Raw genomic sequence first — 24,000 nt, forward strand, 5'->3', positions numbered from 1 at the left:
TTAAATTAGTGTAGTGGTAGAGACTAAATTAGTTGATTATTAATTAAGAAATGAGAAAAATATTTATCTATATTCAATTTATCATTGATCTGAAATATAAATATGTAAGTTTCATCTATAAATATTTGTGTTTATAAGAATTTTTTAAAAAAAAAAAATCTTAAGAATATCTCAGATCTTTATTATATAGATTTTTCATTAGAAATATTTTAAATTGGTAAGAAATTAGATGTTAAATTGAGCTATGATTTTAAAATAAAACGTCCATTTTTAAATAATTTCATATCTTCCCTTTTTTTTTTTCTATTAGGTAATTTGGCAACATAATTAAGTGTTTCTGTGAATTTATGGAGATAGCATAAAAGGACCGCTAGGTTACATCAAGGTTTTTAATTTTAAGATATTTAATTAATTTAATTTTTTAAGCAAAAAACCTATTTGAATCAAACTGAATGTATTTATTTATTTTTTGCTTAATTTTATTACATCTATAATTATAGTTAAAATAGAAATTATAATTTAAATTAAGTAAAAAAAAAAGTCTAAAATGAAATCTAAATTGATATATTAAATTTAATTTTTTCTAATTTAATTCGATTTATTATAAATTTTAATTAATTTATTTTTTTTAGTTTTTTAAACTAAACTAATGGATGCTCACCGCTGCTCCAAGCATAGTTAAAAGAGTTTTTGATGGAGGGATTTAGATAAAAGATTAAAAATATGGGGGGATTAGGTAGAAGCATGATGATTAGAAGAGATGCGTGAAAATGATGAGGTTACAATCACACATGGGGAGTTGAAAATTTTCAAAATTTTAAGTAGGGTGTCTTAGTCTATATATATTATCACCAGAAAGAATGTTGCTGCATTTAAGGACAAACACCACGACAAATGTTGCAAGTATTCCTTATATTGCAAAACCTTCCAAATCGCCAGATGTATTTATTTAACACAATAATGAAACCAAATGTAAAAATATTTGCACCACGAATACATTACACAAGAAAAGCTCTGTCAATCCTCTATGGATTCTAGCAACCAGTTCCTCTGAATCATTCAATTGGTAGGCCATACCCTTTGCTTGGACTTATTTGAACCTCTCTTTACCCTACCATGTAACTCCAAGAACAGCAAATATACACAACACTATTGGCTGATGCTAGCCCTGACGGATGATTTTGAAGCATGGAATCATTTGGATCATCTAAAGGAATTTCTATTTCAGTTTTTCTCTTCTACTTATAAGATTTACTGAACTTTTTCTTCAATTAAGCTGTAATTAGTAAAATTAATTTATGTCAATTCCAGAATTTATCTGAAAATTTTCAAAAGTTTTTTGTTTTCTTCGTTTTCTTGGAACTTATAACCTGCTTGTGCAATGTTGCACGCACATGCCACAGAAAAGGTCCTCTGGTGGTCATAAGACTCGTAGAAAAGAATATGGAAGGAGATATGAAGTCACACCCAACAGCAATTTTTCTCTCAAGTAATAGAGTACGACTTTATCATCAGCAATTGTTTTTGATAAAAATCTTGAGAGCATTTAGATTAAAAGCAGTGTGATAGGTTTTTTTTTTTTTTTTTGGTAGGAATATCGTTTCTATATTATGAAAGAAAAATACAAAAATTTAGCACATCCAAGTTTTTATTGGTTTATTATATGTCCCTTGTCTTGCCTTTTTGTTGATGAGGAAAAAGCTAGTTACAGAGACCTACGAACATAAAAACTGGCATTTCCTTGTTTAAGTTACTGCTATTTGTCTTCCTCTAAATCTCAACAAAATCCCCATCTCTATCTTAGCTTCCCACCAACGTCACTTTCCTTTGGCAAAAAAGACCAATAGCGTGCCGAGGTCTGATTAATAGTGACGCATTACTAGCTACCCCACTTTCTTCAGCTACTTTCTCTGTTGAAGCCAATTTGTGAACATTTCAAGGGTCTTCATGTCGGCTCTGTAATGCTTCTGTGTAAATTCAAGAAGCATGGCCCATGTAAAATCTGGATATATTCTTGGGTTGCAACTGTCCACCAGATCGGTTGGTGGAGTTACCATCTTATCACTCTTTGGACACAGAAAAAAAGCCAGAGATTTTCTTGGTGTCTCGCTGTTCACTACGGCTCTATGCAAGCAACTCTTGTATCTCCCATTTGAAAGAGCCTGAAAGAGACAAGGAAATAAAGAAAGCCTACTATTAGAAACACTAATAAATCAAATTTTACCCTTTGTTCCTGAAATTAATGATCATCGAGTTATTATTAACCAACATATCATATCATATCATATATTGCCTTGTATCATATCATATCATATCATATCATATATTGCCTTGCATATAATGCAAAACAACTAACCATGAAGGTGTCGCCAATGTTAACGACAAAGGCTTCGAAATTTGGGCTAATTGAACGCCATTCATTGTCTACGAAAACTTGAAGACCGCCCACTCGGTCTTGATGAAGGATTGTTAACGATGTTGGATCGCAATGAGGCCCAGTTCCTAAAGTGAGGTCAGGTTTTTGGCATGGAGGATAGTAGTTAAGCCTCATTATGGAATCATTTTCTTCGAAAAATTCCCTGAAATGGGCTGTGCTCACTCCAAGGCTCATCCCCAGGAGTTCCATGATTCCCAGTGATAGAGTGCTCATTGACTCGCAATAGTCCTGGTACACCTTCCTGGAACAATAAGATAGAAGAAAAGTTTTGATTTCAAGTCCTTAATTTTATTTTGTATATAATTAAGGTACAAAAAAAGACAGGAATAATTTATCATAATACACTATTGTTGCTCTGGTCCCTGTCTTACCCGAATTCTGCGAAACTGTCACCCATTGTGTTATGAAAATAGTCTTGGACGAGGTTTGGTGAGTTTTTATCAGCCGAATAGCGAAAAGAAAGAGTTTCTTTCCAGGGAAGCTTAGAGCAAAATCTGCCAGTGAAGCTACTGGCATATCCGCAGTGCTCGCCAATTTTTCTCTGAGCCCTTTGCTTATCAGAAAGTGGCAATTCAAAGAAGTTGTCCATGTAGCGATGGGCATCGGATATAAGCTGTCGATCGACTCCGTGATTAACAACGAGAAAGAAACCATGCTTCTGGCATGCCTCGCCAACTAGCTTTGATGCCTCCATTGTGGCAACAGGGTCACCAGAGAGGAACCCGCTCAAGTCAATAAGTGGAACAGGGAGTTCTGGTGCATTAACGCTAGGCTTTTCATCATCTGGCCAAACGAACTGTTGGGGTATGTTGGATTGGTAACTAAGCACCCTGGCATCGAAAACTAAAGGTTTCTGATCATCTTTGCTTTCTTCTTTAGGATGGTTCTGAGGTATTAATGGCATGGTTTTGATGCAGTCTATTGCCATTGCATTAAAATTATTAATTTGTAGTAATGATAGGGAAATTGAGGACTTGATGGGATAGAAGAAGAATAACAAGAAGAGAAATAAGTTTATTTGAGAGGACTGGAGAGCTAGGCGTCTTGGGCTGAAAGAAAAGCCAAGACCGCTCTCATTGGGAAGATCGGTGAACAAAAATTGGAATCTTATAGCTCTCACCCTGGGGTTCGAGTTTCTCTTGTTTTGTTTTTGCAAAGGAGGGCTTCTCAAGAGAAAGCTTTGCAGTTTGAGGTGCTTCTCACTGGGAAAATTAGATGATGGTCCACGTTACTGGAGTTGTGTCCTTTTTATAGTTGCCAGGGAAGCCTCCCCAGTGGCTTTTTTTTTGGCGTTTCTTGGAGGAGAGAGAGATGCTAGTCTTACCTGTGAACTGTTTTCTGAATTCTATCAAAGGACTCGATGTGCCTCAGTTACACCCAGAATCCTAACTTCTTGTTCATCTGTACCTATAACTAGGCCTATGCCCTGTAGCTACCAGTTGATAGGAGTACTGGAGTTTAGGATGCAGAATTGTGGAAACAAAACCAAGCCTACTCCTTATGATTGATTCATTCATTTGAACTATTAGCATCAATAGTTTTTAGATTACATTTTTTTTTTAATTTTAGTTTAATGACTTAACTTCTCAATAAAAATTAAAATTAATATTCAAATATTTATATTATTAATAAACTTATCGATATATTTAAATTCTGTCAACATGAATATTTCGTCATTTTCCAACCTAAACGTGAAATTCAACTAATGAAAAATACAAAAAAAAAAATTTCCACTAAATAATATCTCTAGTCATTTCCCAACAGCTTTTCCATCTCTGTTCTAGTCTACTTTTCAAGATCCGTTGGCAGTACAAAGAAAGTTCCCAAGCTAATATTACAATGGGAAGAGAGGAAAAGTTGCGACATTGAAATGCAACGGCATAAGTAACGTACTTGCAATGAGCTTAACCACGGCATATTGTGACTCAACACAAGTACTTGGTAATGAGTAGTTTTTTATGGCACTGTATAGCTAACCAGAAAGACTTATAAAAATGCTCCATAATTTTGGCTTGGCAGGGCAGGGCAGGGCTATGGGGCTTTTATGCCATGGATTGGAAACGGAAAACTATTGCTGATCGAAAGGACTTCTGCTTGGGTAGCCTGTCATTCAGCATCCACTAATGTATTGGGAAACAAAAATATTTTTCCTTCATTTTATGTAATTATCGTCAGGCATGATTATGAAGAATAGCTTTCCGCACTGTCTATCTTCCTGGTAAGAGCCCAATGTGCGTCTGGATTTTAATTAACAAGTTAAATTTTGGCTTAATTAAACTTATTTCTTTCTTTCTAGCGCTCAAGAGACGACGTTTTACTCCATTTGAATATTGAACACTATAATTAATTGAGTATATTTATAAAATAACTTAAATTTACTAAATCTAACCATTTATGAAGAAACTTAAGTTATTTATTAATTTTAACTTAAAAATCTCTTATGTTTCTATAAATACGTAAGCTTTCTACCATTCTTACAACAACACAAAAACACTAACAGGAAAAGCTTGAAGAGAGTTGAAGTCTTGGAAAATGTGTTTCTTATCCGCAGTGCTGAATTGATTTTGAATCATAAGACCTATCAAATATAGAAGGCTATAGTTTATGAACTAATCGTGTTGCAAGAAGGCCCTATAGTTGATTTTTCTTTTTTCATGACATGTGGCGGACGATGTAACATAGCTATCATCCTTTTTTGTCATGTTCAAAGTCAAAGGAAATAATGTGTTTTCTTATGTGCAATGCAGAGTTGATTTGATGGAAAGTTATAGTTTATTAACTATTCGTGCATTGCGAGGAGGTTCTATAGTTGATTTTTTTTTTCGTGACTGGCGGCTGGAGGATGTAACACGGCTATAATCCTCTTTTGTTATGTTGAATTTTGTTATGTTTCTAGGGAAGCTAATAGGCTTGCTTATAGTCTTGCCAAACTTTTTGTTATTTCTGAGGAAGAATTTGGCAGAATTTGAAAAGATTGATTAAGCTAACTGCTTTGTATTATTCAACAACTAAAGCTCCTTTAGCATATTGGATGGTCATTGTTAATAACTTTGGTATACCTTCCCATAATATTCATTCGTAATTCAGAATTTGAAAAGATTGGCTTATCCCTTGTGTGATGAAACAGAAAGTTAAAATTTAATTTGCTAGGGATATTCCAAATTAATTGTGACACATTAAAATATTAAGCTAGGCTAATGAGTCCTTTTTATCATATAAATTATTAATTCTTTTTTTCTCTCTCTTTATTTTTTTCGATTGTAACAGAAAAAATTATTATTACATCCGACATAATATTTCAATGAAAGAGCGAAAAAGAAAAATAGATTCTCAGTTGAGCAACTACTCATTTAAAGTTTGAGGTCATAAAAAAAAGTGTTGTTCATGGTCATATATTATTAGACTTTTTTTCTCTATAGTTTTATTTATTTTTTTTTATTTTTAATTCTTATTAAATAAAGGTATAAGAGAAGTTATAGGTCATAAATATGAGATGCTAACTAAATTAAGATACAAATAGTGATCATGAGAGTATAAATTAGTTTATATAAATTTTATTAATTAAATTAATTATGACTTTAACAAGTATAGTTATGGAAATAGGGGTTGGTTTAATTTAATAATTTTGATAAATTCTTGATTTCAAATACTCTTATCCAAATAGACCTTTTGAGAAAAGTAAAACTTTTGACCCACAAAATTATTAGAACTATATATATATATATAAATTTAAAAAAAATGTGAAGTCCTAATATTTTATATTATAAAATAAATATTTAATCAGTCAATTACTAATTTATCACGTTTCACTTCATAATGATGGTTTTTCCTTTATTTTGTTTTTCATACATTCACGAAATAACTACAAATTCACATAAATGGAATCTTAAAGTATATATATATATATATTGGGTTATTATTGTCTTATATTAGTTTAAGACGAGGTATTTGAATTATATGTAAAATTTAGATAAAAATCCTCTCTTTCCTCCTTGAGTTTGCTTTTGGGTAAAATTAAATCCTGTCCATTTTTCCTGCATAGTATAAAAGTCTATCTTATCTTAATATTTAACCAACTGTAAACGTATTTACCTATAAATTTCATGCTACAGATTTTCATACCTAGATGGAAAGGGATATATTGTCCCACATTAATTTAGGATGAAGTGTTCAAGTTATATATAAAATTTAGATAAATCTCATTCTTTTAAATTAATTTTTTGAGTAATATTAGGTCCAATCCAACTTTTTTACTGCAAAATAGTTTTTCTCATTCTCGAAGGGGGTAATGAATTAAAATTGCTTTCAGAAAAAAAATCAAATTTCTTTTTTAATTATGGAAATCTTAATTTAAAATTATTTAATTACCTTTTTTGAAAAGAAAATTATTTAATTACTCATTGCGCCAGAAAGGATGATAATTGATAAACATTCCATTTCTCTATTGAGTTGGTACAATTTTTAGGTGGGAAATGAGAATTGAGAATCAAACTGTATGAGACTATTATGAATTTTTATTTTTCTAAGACATTTTAATATAATAATATTTTTTATTAATTTATTTTTAAGTAAAATTTATTTTTTAATACTTTTAGTATTAGTATTTTACTATTTTAGAACTAACTTATACTTAATAAGATTAAATTCACTCCCTCATATTAATATGATATATTTACAATCTTAATATGATTTTGGTATTACTTAATTAAAATTATTAGTTATAATATTTTTTTTACAAAAAATAGAATTAATTAAAATTTGAGCTTTTTTATTTCTTATGAAATAAAAAGTAAATATTTATTAGAATTTCAAATGAATTTCTATTTATTTTTCATAAAAATTTAATAATTTTGAAATTATATTTAAAATTATAAAATTTTAAAGTTAAATTTTAATAAAAAAAAATTAAACTCCAAGGTAGACATGAAAATTTCAAATAGGAATGCAAGAATTTGGCCAACTAATAATGAAGCATCAATTAGGGTAAATCACTATCTCATAATCAAAGAAAAGGAAAGAAACCACTAGGGAAGTTTTCTATGTTTAGGAAAACGAAAATAGGGGTAAAGACAGAAATTTAGGCACCTATTTCCTAAATTAATGATTCAAACAATGAGCTAAAGGAGAGGAAATTCCCCTAATTATGTAAAAAATGCAAATGAAAACATAGTTAATGTGAGTGAATAGAAGAAATGGGATTTGGTGGATTATAGGTGGCGATTAAGGTGGGAGTGATTGATGAGGCGACTAGCATTGGTGGTGGGTTCGACAAAATGTCATACATAGAAGGAATAGGAAACCCTATGATTTTACTCCAACACAGGTCCTCCAAATTGGATTGAACATCCTACTGGTTTACTATACCCATATATGGAAAGTAAGCGTCAACGTATTTATATCTCCACCAAAATTTGCTTGCCTTTGCCCCATTTGTAATATCATCTGCTGTAGTGGGTCCAAATAATTCATGGGCATTTTCACTTCATGAGATGAATATGACAGACCCAATTCATTTCTTTATGCTTTACCAAGTGTCCTCGCATTTAAAACCTGGGCTGCTCTTAAACAAAATATGTGTAAGTATATATTTTGTGGTTAAGTATTTTTTTAATCCCAAATAATTCTGCTTAAAATTAAATTTTCAGATTTCTGAACACATCAATTCAACTAGTTGCCATAAGAAGCTCTACCATGTCATACAAGAGAAGGGACAAAGAGTAATGTTGCATGATACTGTATTGTTGCTTTCTATTGCATATATTATGTGGTTGGAAAGCAAAATGGAACTATAAAAAAAAAAAAAAAACCAATAATTACATATATTATGTAATTACAATGAATTGTTAATTTTTCATGTTATTCAACTATATATTCTATTAAACACAGATTAAATGTTAGATAAGAGTACTTCATGGGCGACATTGAGCAGGAAAGCAGAAGCACTACCATAAATTGGAATTCAACTTAAAACAGGACAACAAAATGGAAAGTACATAACATTAACTGGAGGGTGGAGGGAGCTGGACTTGACTGACTAACCACTAACATATATATAGATTCCCCCAAAATATATATATATATTCATGCCAATCAAAATAATCTTCCATTGCCAATCAAAGGACAAAATTTTCTTGGATATTTTTGTATTGATTTAATTTATTCGTGAAACTCATTGATTAAATATATGAGTTGCACATTATTGTATTTTGAGTTTATGATAAGTCAGATCTTCATAAAAATTTTTTAATTTTCATATCTAGATCTAATTCACCATGAATTTAAAATATAAATATGTGAGATATATGTATTTAATAAGTGAATCCTACTATATATATATATATATATATATATATATATATATATATATATTTTTTATTTTGAATTTAAAATGAATAGAATTTAATAAAAAAATATATATTTAACTAATTTGCAAAATCTGTTTCTAGGACCCAATTTGACATGGGCATTGTATTGCCACATTTCCATCACTCTTTTGTATAAATATCTTCTATATGTACTTGGGGAAATCAGAAATATATATATATATATATATATATATATATATATATATATATATATATATATATATATATGTTTGCTCTACCTCTTTTTAATTGAAAAAAAAATGTAATTTTACTTTCTTGAATATTATATATCTACCATTGATCACTAAATCATTGAAATTGATATGGAAATCTTTCCGAATATTTCCTATTTGTCTGTTTTTAATTCGATTTACATTTCATTAAAGAAAATAATAATTTGTTCTAAGAAAAAAAAAAGGATCAAACTGTGAAGGAGACAGAAGATCGTGCTAACTATCAAACAGCAACACTTGTTCATTGAGATAGTCTCTTCAGTAGTGGGAAGTGAGGATAGAAGAGCACTAAGGTGCGATCACATTTACTGTTTTAACTACATAAAATGGTATTTATTTAATTTTATTTTGCAGTTGACTTTAGAGTTGCATGTTACGCGTCACTAAGCCATACTCCAATGGGCATATTTTGGATTAGTGGGTAGACTCCAAAATAATTAAGACTCACACTCTCTTCAACGATCTTAATTATGAGTAAGTAACAGTAGTTTCAGCTAAAGAAAAGATGGGTTGATTAATTGTTCCATTTTTTAATGATTATATTTTGAAATTTATTAATTAAGAATTTTTAAAATTATTATTATTATTATGCCAATTCATAATTTTATTAAGGATTATATGTTGTACTTGTGTGTTTATATATATATAAATATCATGCCTTTCGAGTTTTAGTCCAATCTCAAGAAACTTGGAGAAAAAAAAATTAAAAATAGAAATTAAAGCTCTAATTTTTTCAGAAATAGAAATAATTAAACCAGCATACAACTTTTCCTTTCGCACTGTTAAACCCCACCAACTTTCAAACAAAGAAGAAGTAACAATTGACCAAGAACGAGTGAAGGAGGAATAAAAGACCCATATCATGAGCTGAGCTGCATGGATTTCGATTTCAAATTATCATTATTTCAAATAGAGTGATTGAACATGTGATGATTCGAATTTAAATTTATCAAATAATTGATATATCTGTAGTTACTAAATTATTAGATTATATCCAAATAACTAATTGAGTTTGATATATCTGTAGTCACTGAATCATTAAATTATATTCAAATAATTAATTGAGTTTAAATTTGAGACATTACGGTTTTAATAAAAATAACTTTTCATCTCATTAATTTAAACTTCATTAATGCTATACAATTTTTTAAAAAAGTTATACACTGATTATTAATTTTATTTGATAAAATAATTTTTTTTCTACACTTTCTAGTGCAAAAGGTGTTAAATCAAATCTCCATCGAAGTGAGAATAATTATTAAGATTTGGAATAAGCTAAAATTATTGAGGATTGATTTGATTTCTGTTCATTTCCTTTCTCAACCCCAAATTGTTGGTTCTGGCCAGACTAAATTTAATGGTCAGATGTAATTATAGGTAAAAATATTTATCATTTGAGAAAAAAAAAAAAGATATATGCTGAATATATAATGAATGAAAAACTTTAAAAAAAGAATAAAATAATAATATTAGTAACTTTAATTTGTCAATATTTAAGTGACAAATGCGTTAATAATTTATTTAACTAATAATCTATTAGTTATAAAAATAAAAAGAATAAGGGTGAAATAGGTGACTTTATGTGACACCAAACTTTTCAAGTAAAAGTTTATACATGAATTTATATATTTGGCCATATAAAATGTTAGCAAAAGATAGTTTGACGAACACAATTCACCAAAAACAAATTATGAGTAATGCGATTTCTTTCTTTTACAACTTTCTTTCATTTTTCAGGCTTAGAATCATTGACAAGTAATTGCGATTAATCAATTGAAATTTACGTATCCGACAAGATCTTGATGATAAAATTGATATTTACCATCTTCAAATGAGCATTCATGCTTTTAAAATAAAGTTTTTGTTGCCCTAAATATTACTGTTTACAACATGACAGTATCGATTCGTTATTGGCATTGATTAGAGCTTAATAGTTAAGTATTTGTCTCATAAAACATAGAATAATCAGGAATTCATTTCTAAGAGTGGCGGCAATGGTAAACTTTAGTTCAATCTTTTCTTCTTTTTTTTTTCAAGGAAAAAATCGCATCAATACCAAATATCAAAAGAAAGAGTCATTGAATAATTGAAAATATCTACAGCATTATAGTTAGGCATAATTTCCATTTGATTTGACAAGATCTAAAGAAGTGTATAGACTGCTAAAAATTGGCAAAGCAGAAAAGAAATGGTTGGCAACTGGACAGAGGATAGTAGGTGGAAAAGGAGGAGGGAACATCAAGGTCCATCAGTAAAGGCAAGGCAACTAACATGATGGTGGAGTTGTCACAATGTCATGCAGAGAAAAGGTGGGGCAAACTGAGTTTTCTATTCAAGAGCAAACCCCATGAAACTGATACACCCAACAAGGTTGGATCTATACACAACTATAGATTAAGTGTTTGTGTCAATTAGGACAAACACAGTTCCATCCTCTTATTATCCACTAAAAGTTTGCTTACTTTTCCCTTGTCTGTGCAATTATTTGTTGGTGGGTCTGGTGGAGGATTTAAATCATATTACAAATGGGGGGCATAGACAATCCGGATTGATTTTGGTTTTGGACTTTTGAAGAAAAAGGCAGCCCTCCATTTCAATGATATTTAAAGTATGCTCTCTTTGCCAAAGGAAACGCTATTGAAACTTTGGTCACAGTTTCTCACTCAACTTGTGTGCCCATTTCAGGGGCAGCTAAAAGGCAACATAAATATAACTCAAGCTTTGTGCTTAGGCCACTATGCAATCCAATCTTTATACATCACTTGTGAATTGTGGGCCAGATGGTTTTATGATATTATTATCATTCGCCAACCGACTGTACACACCTTAGAAGTTAGGTCGGTGATATAATAGGTTTAACCCTGCAATACAAAGAGAAAGGAAACCTTCAATTCACACTGAAAAAGCACACTTCCAGAGTCCCCTCCCTTGTTTTTTTCCAAGTGTTTTCGTGGGTGAAGAAGAGAGAATGTCACATCCCGAGAGAAAGGCATAAAAGTTCCTGAGAGGTGACTTCAACTAGTACATTCAAAGCTTGAGAGGACAAAAATAAGTGTCCCAACATGTTCTCTTATGTTCAAGTGCTTGCCGTTTCATTATGTCAATTGGGTTTGCTGAGCAAGCGTTGGCTTGCATTTGAAACAAGAATAGGATGAATTTAGGACAATCTCTCTCCCACTATAGCTTATAAGTTGGTCATGCTTCGTCCTAGTTGTACACTCAGCTCCCACAAATTGAGGTCGGGATAGGTCATTGGATGTTTTCTTATATCATGGATATCTTATCTGCTTAGGCCAGACCAATATGCCTTTTGAAAGGTTGGCCATGTCCAAGATTTTTCAGGAATGCTCACCAGGTGGGTACCCAACACCAATATATTCGTCTTCTTACTTCCTGTACGCACAACACATTAAATGGGCACGCTTTTTCATCAAACTAGTTGCAACTTGGTACTATCCAAGGCCTTTAATCATTTAATGCCATACTGCTCCAGTCAACACTCTTATCAGTAATTTTTCCCATTGGTAATTTGCTCATTTCGAGTTCTTAAACCCGAAGCCCAATCGGTACTGGAAACTGAATAATGAATTATCAAACCTCTGAGAGAGAGAGAGAGAGAGAGAGAGAGAGAGGACGTTGATTTAAATGACTTTCATATCCATCAAAAACTAAACTGACAGAAGAAAACATAAATCTTCGTTGATTTAAATGACTTTTATATCCATCAAAAACTAAACTAACAGAAGAAAAGATAAATGTTCATCAGGAAAATCTTATAGGCCTTAAGTAGGCAGCTTATGAACAGATCAGATAGCTGGAAAGTTACTCACCTTGATCATAATTAATGTGTGTATCATTTAAATTGCTACCCATCCATGATAATACCAAATCAACAAGAAGATTACAAAGGCGGGAACCAAATGCGGGAACCAAATGACAGATTTATTTCCACTTGCCTGTTTTTACATTACATGGAGCAACTTACTATACCATAATACCAGATAGCTACAGAATGACCAAAATTGAAAGGAAAGAATATTTATGGAAAACTAAGCCAGGAAAAAGATGAAGTTCCAAGATGCCACTTGATTCATTATACTAAAAATTTAAGGATGCTTTATGTGATGACTGTAGGCTTCTCCCTACCTGTGAAGTCCTTCAACTTTGATACAGACAATGCCACATCTGAAACAAACCAAAAACATCAGAACTACATTTCCATTAAAAAAGAAAGATTCAATGTTATGCATGTAAAGCTCAAAGAAATAACATTTTGCTTGCATAAATGAAATCCAAACTGACCTATCAGTGGTTTCAAGGCTGTTTGGGCATCCATCTCGTGTTTAGAGGCATCAGGTTCAAACTGTTCAATGTACATTCTAACAGTTGCACCCGCAGATCCAGTTCCCTGTAACATGTGGAAATCAAAGTTACATAAAAAACTGTGCCATATAAAGTTTCAAATGCTGAAAGGAAAATCACAAGTGGCGCATACAGATAACCGAAATATTATCCTTGATCCATCAGTAAAAACAAATCGAACCCCTTGCTTTGTTACCACACTTCCATCCACCTGAAGAATTTGCATAAAAAAAGTCAAACACAACATGCGTAGTTTCAAATTACAATGGCCTCCAGGAAATATCGAAAAGAGAATAAATACGCACTGCATTTTAACTTACAGGATCAGTGTACTTGAAGTCATCAGCATACTGAAGGGCATAACTACCTGTACCCACCAATTTTATGATGGTCAAACATTTTCATGGTAGAAATATGATTAAATTTGAAGAATTTACACACAAACTTACCATATTTATCTCCTGGTTTGCTTTTAGAGACCAAATCTCTTAGGTATTCTATCATTTTATTTGCTCCTTCAGACTCACACTCCTGAAAAAGAACATAGATGTATTAAAGAGTTGCATTTCTCCGAGACAATCCAACTTACTCTTTTGAGGTTCAAGATCAATAAGTCAAAAATATAACTACACAAGTGAATACAATACAATGCAAATATTTAAACGACAGGTATGATGCTTACTTCATAATCATATCTAGAAAAGAAATTTCTTCCAAATGTTGCCCAGTGCTCTTTCACAACATCAGCAACAGATACTAACTTCTCCCCTGGTTTCTTGTCCTTGTTTCTGTGTGCAATAATTGAAAGCCAAGCTAACACAGCCCTGAAATTTGAAAATTGAAGTTATTCCAATTGGGATTTGATGGTGTTTGGCAACAGAAGAAATAAGGATATGCTAAACTGAAAATAAAGGAGGAAAAGGAGGAGCCACGTAAATGATATCCATCCTTTACAAATGAAAATGACCAGTTGCTTCTACCATGCACCTAGTAAAAGTATGAAAGAACTCAGAGGGAACATAACCAACATTAAAGCTAACCACGTATTGATGTGCTAAAACACAACTTGACTATGATGAGGTTTTTGATAATCCAACATGGAAATTATATCCATGCTATTTGTGTTGTTAAGGTCTATTTGTGTAGATGATTATCTAAAAAGAAGGGCCTGTATTTGAATTTGACATTATATTGGTGTTTTATGATTGTTCACTTGAAACACAATCCAAATCCACCTTCATTTTAAATGCACATCAATCCAGATGAATTCTTATAAAAATTTCAAACATGCAATCAAAACAAACACTGTGTTTTGTGACTTGAACTTTCATTATAAGGTCAAGCAACTGATAGGAATAAATTATAGTCAGTTGCATAAGCATAGAACATCTACTTCATCCACAACCTTCTCTTTGATGGAAGAGAAAAACCAACGTAATATTGTGGGCCTCCCACCCTACTAATTGGTCCCAACTCCCAAGACAAAGTTCAACGCATAATGGCAGATTGGCAGCCTCTATTGCCGTGAAATAGGAAATTTGTGACAATTGATCATTGGTAATAAACCCCGACCCCCCTCTAAAAAATAAATAAATAAATAAATATAACCACAGACCTTTACAAAATCATATATCATAAATAGCCAATCCCAAGTTTCTGGGATGTGTGATAAGACTTGCATGGTGTGATTCTCATTCTCATGTTTATATACAAGTTCTCGTCATAATTTATGAGGTATACCATTGCTATTTAAACATTTTTGTGCATGCATAACAAATTTAAGATGCTTGGATAGATGCCAGGCCCAAAGTTGCATAGCCAGCCTCAAGTAGGGAATTCTGCTGAGTTAACGAGCAATAATATGTAGATAAGAACTAATAAGCGTCAGTGTCAATATACGTGGATGATTTTTTCTACCAATATAAATGCCATAGTCAGTTACCATATGCCATCCTTCTCACGAATGTGATCAGAACCAGTTCCAAAACTCTCTTCCCCACAAATTGACAACTTTCCAGCATCCATAAGATTCCCAAAAAATTTCCAGCCAGTGGGAACCTAAAACCAAGAAAGAAAAACATTCAACAGGATTCAAGCATCTCTATAGATGTAAACTGCCCCATAACTTTTTTTCCATTTTTCACAAAATCACTGTTTTGTTTGAAGCCCTCAACCTCAAAAAAAGGAAGATTCAATTTTTCAGCCACACGATCCAGTGCACCACTTGTTGGCATGGACCGCGCTAAACCCTGAAAATTGGAATAGAAGTCATTTCCTATTCTTTCTCTGAAAATAAATAATGGAGGGAAAGGTTGGACTGATTGCTACCTTACGGCCAGTCTTGAAATATGGGATGGCTCCTTGTGAATTGGCAGCAATGATTGCCACAGAATCTGAAGGAGTAACAAAAAACCCTCTACCTAGGATCATGTTTCTGTCACCATCTCCTACATGATAATAATAACAAAAAAAGAAAAAATTAAATTGCAAGCCAACATAAATATATTTATGTTAGTCAGACTTCTATGTAAAAATCTGATGATAGAAATTACATTCTTATTATGAACTTCTGATGTTTTGCAGGAATTCAAAAGATATACTAATAGGGAAAGCCAATATTTCATCTTGATATGAGATAAAAACAGACAATAAACATTAATCCATACCATAAGACAACCTAAATTTTTAGTTTTCATCCACTCCCACCTATCAATCTCGTCAAATGAACACTCTTAACAAAGGATCCAACAACATGATAAACTCATGCACAGTTAATACTAATTTCAAAATTTACAAGTCCGCCAATTTCTCCTCATGATATGAATTGCAAGTAAATTAAGACTCATCTTTCCTTTCAGCAAATGGCAGCAAACAAGATCATCTAAGCAAGTCAACCAATGGTTGCACTCTCAGAATCAAAATCCACCTTACAGGAAACTAAAGAGAGGATCAAGGTTGACATCATATTGACAATCCTTATCAAGCTAGACCTCTACAGGTTTGATGGAAACCAAGCTTGGTTGAAAGGCCACATTAAATTGCTTGCCACCCAAATCAATCCACGTACGTCTTTCAAGGTCCTCATGTAATGCAGTTTAGCTGCTCCAAAATTCCTCCATTATTTCATCATGCAAGACTGGTTTTGTTCTTTTGGCTTCTTTTTTTTTTTTTTTTTTTTTTTGGTAGCATCATCTATCTGGATAAGATGTTGAGACCACAGCATAACGCCAACTTCACCTAATTTGAACCTCAACCTGATATTCTCTTTGCATAACTTGTGAAGCAACATAACCTAGAGAACTGATTCTCAGATTGATTTGTTTTGTTAGTGAATAAGCATGGAAATAATAAATTCATTTATAAACCTGATCTGAATACACATCATAGAAAAAATTAGATAAGATGGAAATTGCAATTTTATAATGCATGCATGATATTAGATGTTTCTCTTGATATCAGTATTAAATAACCAAGCTTAGGATATGTATAGTCAGACCGCATTGAAATATATAATGCTCAGTTATTAAGTCTCTCATGAAAATTATAGATCTAATCACATAACAACTTTAGAAATTAGCTCCTCAGCTCTGAATTATAAATGCATTTCAATAATTTTTTTCTCCTCTAGTTTTTTAGACTTTCTCCACTGGATTAATAGCTTCCAATGAGTAAAATATTCCCCTCCCTCCATTTATGCAGTCGACGGGTACAGGCTGGGTATAACCACCACCACCTCTTGCATTCTAAATTTCTAATATGCTGGCAACAAAAAAAAAAGTACAGTAATTTTCAAAGCTTATTTGCAACTAAGATTTATTTTGTTGATCTCATAAATGTGTTTATAGAACCGTTAATAATTATAACTAAAGCAGAATTTTTCTACTCTTTTTACATCCTTTAGTTATTTCAACACAAAAAATTCAGTCTGGAACATCAAGGAAATAACTGAATACACCATAGATGCACGTGAATCCAAGCAAACATGCCAATGAGGGAATGGAAATACATCACATTCATGGAAAATAAGCAGAAATTCTGTCTCTTCAGATCATCTAACATACCATCACTTGCAGCTCCAAAATCAGGCCCATTCTCGCTATACATAATTTTCACCAAATCCTTGGCATATCTGTTTTATAATACAAGTCCAAGTCAGTATTCTTTCAAATAATTTCAGATCACTTCCACTTTAGTAAGCATCATTTACTTACGTTAGATTAGGATCTGGATGACCATGCCCAAAATCCTCCAGGGGCACTCCATTTGAAATTGAATCCTATATGAAAAATCTAATGTTACTATTAAAAACCTAGGCATAGTCGAACACTATTTTCCAAATATTTCATTTGAAGAACATACTGGAGTGGCTCCCAGCTTGTCCACAAATATGGGCTTTGCATAAGCACCAGTAACAGCATGCATGGCATCAAAAATAAACCTAAAAGATAACATCCATTGCAACACATTTTAAAACCAAAACATCTCACTTTATTGCAAGAGTGGTTAATTAGAAATTGAAGAAAAAATACAGCTGCAAATACGGCCACAGATAAGAGTGGCCTAGTGAAACCCTTACAAAGTTAAGTGTGAATAGTTCAGGGTAGTCTTATTGACTTGATTTGAGATAAGATATAAGGACAGTAACTACAATTCAATTCAACAGAGGACTCATATACCTGAAATCTGGTCGTACAAGAAGACTTCTGATGAGCTCAAAATCAAATACATGCTGCAAAGAATCTCATACAATTATTGATGATCAACCACATGAATTGTCATCCAAAGATGAAAACTTTTGGTTTCTAACCTCCATTAGCTCCAGGTAGTCAGAAACTGGGTCCACTACTTCAACAATGAAGTTTCCATATTTTGTGACTCCAAGACGAGAAAGGTCAACATCAGGAATGTCTGCTATTTTAATCTCAGAGATCTGCAATAATAACACCAAGCTTAAAATGCTCAATGCATGGAAGCCGGATGCCTTATGGCATTTAGGTGCAGTCCAAAATATGGGGCTTATTTTGCAAAAGTGGAATGGCATATCATTTTTTAGAAGGAAAGAAAAGATAAACACGAACCTTAAGAGTCATTAAAACAAAATATTAAAAAATGAAATATAAATATAAGCAAAAGAAGGATTTGATGAAAAATAAGCAAACCGCATAATTCTAATTCATATGATTCTTCAACATAGCAATATCTAAAATCAGCCAACATTGTCTATATTAAATCAACAAGCAATTTATTTATAGTTTAATTGGCCGCAACAGCCAACCCATTAATAGCCAGTTTGTTCAGGTTTTATGTATTAAGGAGCACTCTTGACACACCTAGAAAATATGCAGAAGAACTTGAGAGGTTTGATTATGAAAACTAAGCCAAACCCAAGCCCTTGCATTACTCCTTACCACATATTGGTTTTGCCAAGGCTGCTCTAACAGCGTGGGTGTTGTAGTCCAAGATCTTGTATTAAGGATCTTGGTATGAATTTCTAATTTTATATTTCTCATGAAGAGGCTGAAATCAATTTCCCATGAATAGTACAGTGCCATAATTTTCAGCTTCTTTTTCACACCCACAGACAAAAGAGAAATTCCATTTTAAGATTGACAAGGAAGTAAAATAAATTTCATTCAAAATTTATCCTTGCAAGAGAACAGTAAACTTGATTACTTGAAAAGGCAGTTTAAAACCCTAATATCTTCATTTTTCTCTTCAAAAAGGACACAAAAAAAAGAAGCATGCGGCCATACCAAAGAATGATAAACAACATGTTACTTACAGAAAGTGTATTTCCATAAATCTTGTCAGTGATAGATTCAGGTGCAGGTTGCCCGCTGTTGTAATTAAACTGGAAAATCAACAGAAACATGATACTTACATCAATGATATGAAAGTTTAGAGATTCCTACACACATGTCAAATTGTCAATTAAACAATTTTTTACAGAGTCCCATAACATTATATATATATATATATATTAATTTACATTTTCAGAAACCAAGATGTACTACTTTGTTTTTCTAGAACATGCATGCCAACTATTAAGTTGGTCAAATTCGGCTACGTATTCCATTTATAATGTAATAATTTTGCCCATTATTATAATAAAAAAGTTTGCAATTGAAGTTTAGTATGTATGAGCTACATAAAATAAATAAATAAATAAATCCAACAATTAATCTGTGAGATCGCGAAACACAGAGTTGTTGGATCATGAAAGAAACTATGTAATTTATATATAAATAAACTGATCTTGATACATATATATACATAACCCTTTTTTCTGAAAAAAAAAGGTTTAAGAATGTTTCAGTAAACAGCAAATAAAAAAAGTTAGGGATACTCAAATTTGTCAAGTGATGAACAACGGGAATGCAGATGGGCAATTGCTAGGACTAAGAGTATGATAACAAAGACTAGTGGGCCAATTTTCTGCATCATGCATATCTGCCTATTACACTTAAATGCCATATTCTCATGCATTGATTAAAAAACAATGTGGAGACATGGAGCTGCATTGAAGTTGGTTTAAAGTCAATGTGAAACTGCAGCAACATCTCATGAAGGCGAATCTCATAGAGACATGAGTTATGCTAACGCTAAGTATTTCTGGTACTTGTAATTCACCTTGATACCCCAATCATATTCACGGCCCCCAGGATTATGGCTTGCGCTCATTATAAATCCACCATTGGCCTGTCAAAACATTTGCTTAATTAACAAACAAAACATGTGAAAATTTAGTAACAATTACATGAGAAGCATGTGCTCACCTTCCTCTTTCGGATCACAGCAGAAACGGCTGGGGTAGACATAACACCTTCCCTGTAATGGTAGAATATTAATCTCCATAACAAAAGTATCCAGAGCAAAATAATATATAGCTGTATTGTCTTTAGGGGGGAAAAAAAAAAGAAACTAGCAGTATCATGTAAATTGTAAAGTCAACTAGCAGATAAAGAGAACAGAACTCTTGCTGAGACTTCCAATGTGTTATCAAGCAGACTAACAGGAAAAGGGCAGAGTTTAAAATTGTTCATAAGAATTTCACATAAGAAAACAAAAGGCAATCAAAATACTCACTTGCCAACCAGGATTTTACCAACACCATTCCCTGCTGCAATTTTCATGATTATCTGCAATCCAAATCCGATTTCAATAGTGAGGGACAGAGGAATCATATAACCAAGCACACACAAGGTAAAAGAAATCATGCCACGTTGATATGTAAAAAATTAAGACCTGTGAAGCTTCTTTGTTGAAGTAACGACCATCCCCACCTAAGACCAACAACCCATTCTTGTAATCCTCTGGTGGCAATGAATTAAACAATGCCTATACATGCAAAATCCAAAAATTCAACAAAGCCACCCTATAGTAAACGCTAAAACGTAAATTCAATGCCGCAAAAACATGTAAAATAATCAGACCTGGATCCAATTCGCGAGGTAATTTTCTTGCATGAAAACTTTAACCTGCAAAACCAAGTAATTTATCCAGCATGAATAAGTGCTACCAAACCAAATATTAAAGAAAACATCAAATGGCATAAGACGCAGCACTCTAATTTATATGTCTCTACGAGCGAAAAACAGACAAATCGATTCAAAATCGTGCCGTACAGCATAGAAAACAAATAGAGCAAAGAAAAAGGGTTGAGTGGTAGGTACCTTCTTTCGAAGCCCACTAGTCCCTGTCTTCTGCCCCTCGATCGGCTTCGTCGGCACTGAATTAATCTGCAGAACAGAAGCATCAAATTCCCAACTGCTATATAAATACAAAAAGCAACAGCAGATAGAAACATGTAAGGAGTGAGAGGGAGAAAGAACCTTGATGCCTTCAGGTTCGGCGATGGCAGTGGAAGACGAAGAAGAGGAGGCTTTGATGGAGAGAGAGTGAGAAAGTGAGGTTTTCAAAAGAGGAGATTTTGGAGAGAAGATAGGAGAAGAGGAAAGCAGAGAAAACGATGAGATTGGAGGAGAACGGATGCTCCCATTTCCATTTCCATTTGAATGCTTAAACTTGGAGATGGTGTGAGAAAAGACGTTTTCTGCTCTCAAACAAGAAGAGGACGCCATTGTTACAATTACTGCAATTTCCTATAGCTTAGCTCCCTCTCTCTATATATGCATTAGACAGAGTGGGAATGAGAGAGAGGATCCGTAACAGAGGTGAGCTCAGTCCTATTTTTTATTATTTTTCGTTGCGAACTCTAAGACTGCCTCGTGTATGTACTTGATAGGATCATCCTTCTCATTCTATCATGTGAACTGCCCTTTTCGCTCCCCATTATTTATTTATTTTCCTTTCTTTTTTTTTTTCTTCGCTTAGAGGGAGAAGAATCCAATTACATAGTAAAGCCCACAACTCAAATGCTTATGTTCCCAATCAAAAACAAAATGGGCTTTTCCCGCTCCACTAGGGCTTTGCCCGTGTGATAGACAAACCCGAAAATTCACCATACAGACAGCAAATACAACAAATTAATAAATGGGTTCATTTGCTAAAAAAATCCTAAAATTTGTTAATTATTGTAATTAAATTTTAAAGTTTGTATAATTATTAATTAAATCTTCACATTTAATTGATATCACAAATTAATCTAATGGTCAATAAACTATTAGTATATTTAACTGTAATTCTATGCCACATGCCATATTATCAATATAAAAGTCATATCAAAAATCTAAAATTAGGGTTAATTATCAAAAAAATATGAAATTTATTAATTTTTATAATTAATCTTAAATTTTACATAACTATTGATTAAATCCTCACGTTTAATTAATATCTTAAATTGACTCAATCGTCAATAACTTGTTAGTTTATTTTAATAAATAAGAAATTACAAGTCAAATTTTATTATATTTTTTATCTTTATCAACATTTTATTTCTGTAAATCATTAACTAGTGTATCATTTTAATTACATTATTTATTAAACTATATTTATTTCTCAGTAATTTTATTGTTAATTTTTTTAAACTCTATAACTTTTTCCTTAATCATTTATTTACTGAAACAAATGTGTCAATAACTCGTTATCCGGGCCGTTGTAAGGTATATTAAACAACTGGAAGAAAGAACAATCATTTCTTTTAATCAATTGTCTACTAATATCAGCTATCAACAAACTTATAAAGTGTAACTTCCTGAAGCAAATGTGTTAGCCTCTCCAAGCGATTGTAAGGTGGATTAAACCATTAGAATAAAGAACAATTATTTCCTTAATCAATTGTACATTAATATCAACTATCAATAAATTTAAAAAGTGCATATTCCAACCAAAATAATTAAAGCAATAGTCATTACAATTATTTATAAGCACCGCATACTAATGATTTATTGACGGTCGATCAATTTGAGATATCAATCAAATGTAAGGTTTAATTAGTAATTATACAAACTTTAAGATCTAATTGTAAAAATTGATAAAATTCATAGTTTTTTTTGACAACTAACCTTAATTTGGGGTTTCTAATATGACTTCTACATTAATGATATGGCAGCTTACGTAAAATTACTGTAAGTATATTAATAATTTTTTGACAAACGGGTCAATTTGAGACATTAATCAAACTTGAGAGTTTAATTAATAATTATGCAAATTTTAATGTTTGATTGCAAAAGTTTCTAAAGTTTAAGGGTTTCTTGACGACTAATCCTAAATTAAAGCATTTGTCACCACTATAGGATAATTTGCTCGTGCCTAACACAATTAGCGACAAAATATTAATTTGATCCTAAAAGCATAATTTAAAATTTTAGATTTGATTTATGCTATATATATATATATATATATAAATAATTGAGAGTAATAATTTCGTTAATTCTCATATAAAATTTAATTTATTACATCTTATCATCATAATAAAATCTAATATCTGTCTAGAAAAAAGTTTTAATTAGTTTTTACCAACAAAATCTTAAAACTCTTTATTGCAACCCGATGGAATAGTTTCAATTTGTGTTCTGTTCTTTGCCCTCATCTATGAAATATCTGTGAAAGGGCAAAAAAAATCTTTTTCTTTAACCAAAAGTATGAATATTCATTGATGATAACAACTGTACATGGTGGAAGCCCACGACGCAATAAGGCCTAATTAAACTGAAGCACATGAAGGCTAAAAGTCATCCCAAAAACAGAGATCCCAAACACTAAATCAAATCAGGGGTACCAGTCGAGTTAGAGATATAGGACCATGAAATATAGCTAAAGGGATCGGAACCTAGCAACCAAACGATCTATATGAGATTCTAGGAAGCCAACACTGGAACTTCACAAAAAGTAGATCCTATTGCAACCCCTCCCTCATCAGCATTGGATTTGCACCATAAAATAAAAATCAAACCAATTATTCACAACCCAAAACTGAAGATGGGGAAGGATGAACCTATCTCTGGTATGGAGATGAGCTGTGCCCTCTTGCTCAAGAAAAGCAGGGGAGGACAGTCAACATCTCAACGAAACCAATTAATATTTTAAGTCAGGCCATTAGAGATCACATATATTTAATATTAATTGGGTAGGTGACTTAATTTGGATACGGCAATTTTCTCCTACCATTAACATCTTATTTTCTCGACACGTCACCCCAATT

The 24,000-nt window shown here is 32.2% G+C and overlaps 2 protein-coding genes across 3 annotated transcripts; both read right to left on the minus strand.

The window, feature by feature from the left end:
- Positions 1 to 1,622: 1,622 nt before the first annotated feature.
- LOC110664416 (gibberellin 20 oxidase 1) lies at positions 1,623 to 3,649 on the minus strand. The gene is made up of 3 exons (XM_021824093.2): positions 2,809 to 3,649; positions 2,357 to 2,678; positions 1,623 to 2,162 (listed from the first exon to the last, which is right to left on the minus strand). Exons 1-3 carry the CDS (start codon positions 3,363 to 3,365, stop codon positions 1,902 to 1,904), a joined length of 1,140 nt encoding a protein of 379 aa, XP_021679785.2. The 5' UTR covers positions 3,366 to 3,649; the 3' UTR covers positions 1,623 to 1,901.
- Positions 3,650 to 12,956: 9,307 nt separating this feature from the next.
- Positions 12,957 to 21,633, minus strand: LOC110632981 (phosphoglucomutase, chloroplastic). 2 transcript variants are annotated; one of them, XM_021781397.2, is made up of 22 exons: positions 21,230 to 21,632; positions 21,071 to 21,136; positions 20,831 to 20,875; positions 20,643 to 20,735; positions 20,484 to 20,536; positions 20,174 to 20,225; positions 20,028 to 20,096; positions 19,180 to 19,248; positions 18,205 to 18,327; positions 18,074 to 18,126; positions 17,757 to 17,835; positions 17,609 to 17,673; positions 17,459 to 17,526; positions 15,726 to 15,844; positions 15,572 to 15,646; positions 15,340 to 15,455; positions 14,080 to 14,221; positions 13,847 to 13,928; positions 13,718 to 13,764; positions 13,531 to 13,608; positions 13,338 to 13,443; positions 12,957 to 13,220 (listed from the first exon to the last, which is right to left on the minus strand). In XM_021781397.2, the coding sequence occupies exons 1-22, from the start codon at positions 21,476 to 21,478 to the stop codon at positions 13,153 to 13,155; spliced, it is 1,917 nt and encodes a 638-aa protein (XP_021637089.2). In that variant the 5' UTR covers positions 21,479 to 21,632; the 3' UTR covers positions 12,957 to 13,152. The 2 variants fall into 2 exon arrangements, with proteins under 2 accessions (XP_021637089.2, XP_021637090.2); XM_021781398.2 differs by lacking the exon at positions 15,572 to 15,646 and having other exon boundaries at positions 21,230 to 21,633.
- Between the last annotated feature and the right edge of the window lie 2,367 nt (positions 21,634 to 24,000).

This window comes from Hevea brasiliensis, chromosome 13 (genome assembly GCF_030052815.1).
Source record: "Hevea brasiliensis isolate MT/VB/25A 57/8 chromosome 13, ASM3005281v1, whole genome shotgun sequence".
Classification (NCBI taxonomy): domain Eukaryota; kingdom Viridiplantae; phylum Streptophyta; class Magnoliopsida; order Malpighiales; family Euphorbiaceae; genus Hevea; species Hevea brasiliensis.

What these genes read in the sequence shown, in the direction of transcription:
- LOC110664416 (XM_021824093.2), bottom strand. Translation starts at nt 3,365, where the DNA reads ATGGCAATAGACTGCATCAAAACCATGCCATTAATACCTCAGAACCAT. An exon ending in GACAGTTTCGCAGAATTCGG is followed by an intron (nt 2,679 to 2,808) that starts GTAAGACAGGGA and finishes TTATTGTTCCAG; the next exon opens with GAAGGTGTACCAGGACTATT. An exon ending in ACATTGGCGACACCTTCATG is followed by an intron (nt 2,163 to 2,356) that starts GTTAGTTGTTTT and finishes TGTCTCTTTCAG; the next exon opens with GCTCTTTCAAATGGGAGATA.
- LOC110632981 (XM_021781397.2), bottom strand. Translation starts at nt 21,478, where the DNA reads ATGGCGTCCTCTTCTTGTTTGAGAGCAGAAAACGTCTTTTCTCACACC. An exon ending in AATATGATTGGGGTATCAAG is followed by an intron (nt 19,249 to 20,027) that starts GTGAATTACAAG and finishes TTGATTTTCCAG; the next exon opens with TTTAATTACAACAGCGGGCA. An exon ending in TTTCTAGATATGATTATGAA is followed by an intron (nt 13,929 to 14,079) that starts GTAAGCATCATA and finishes GTTCTTTTTCAG; the next exon opens with GAGTGTGAGTCTGAAGGAGC.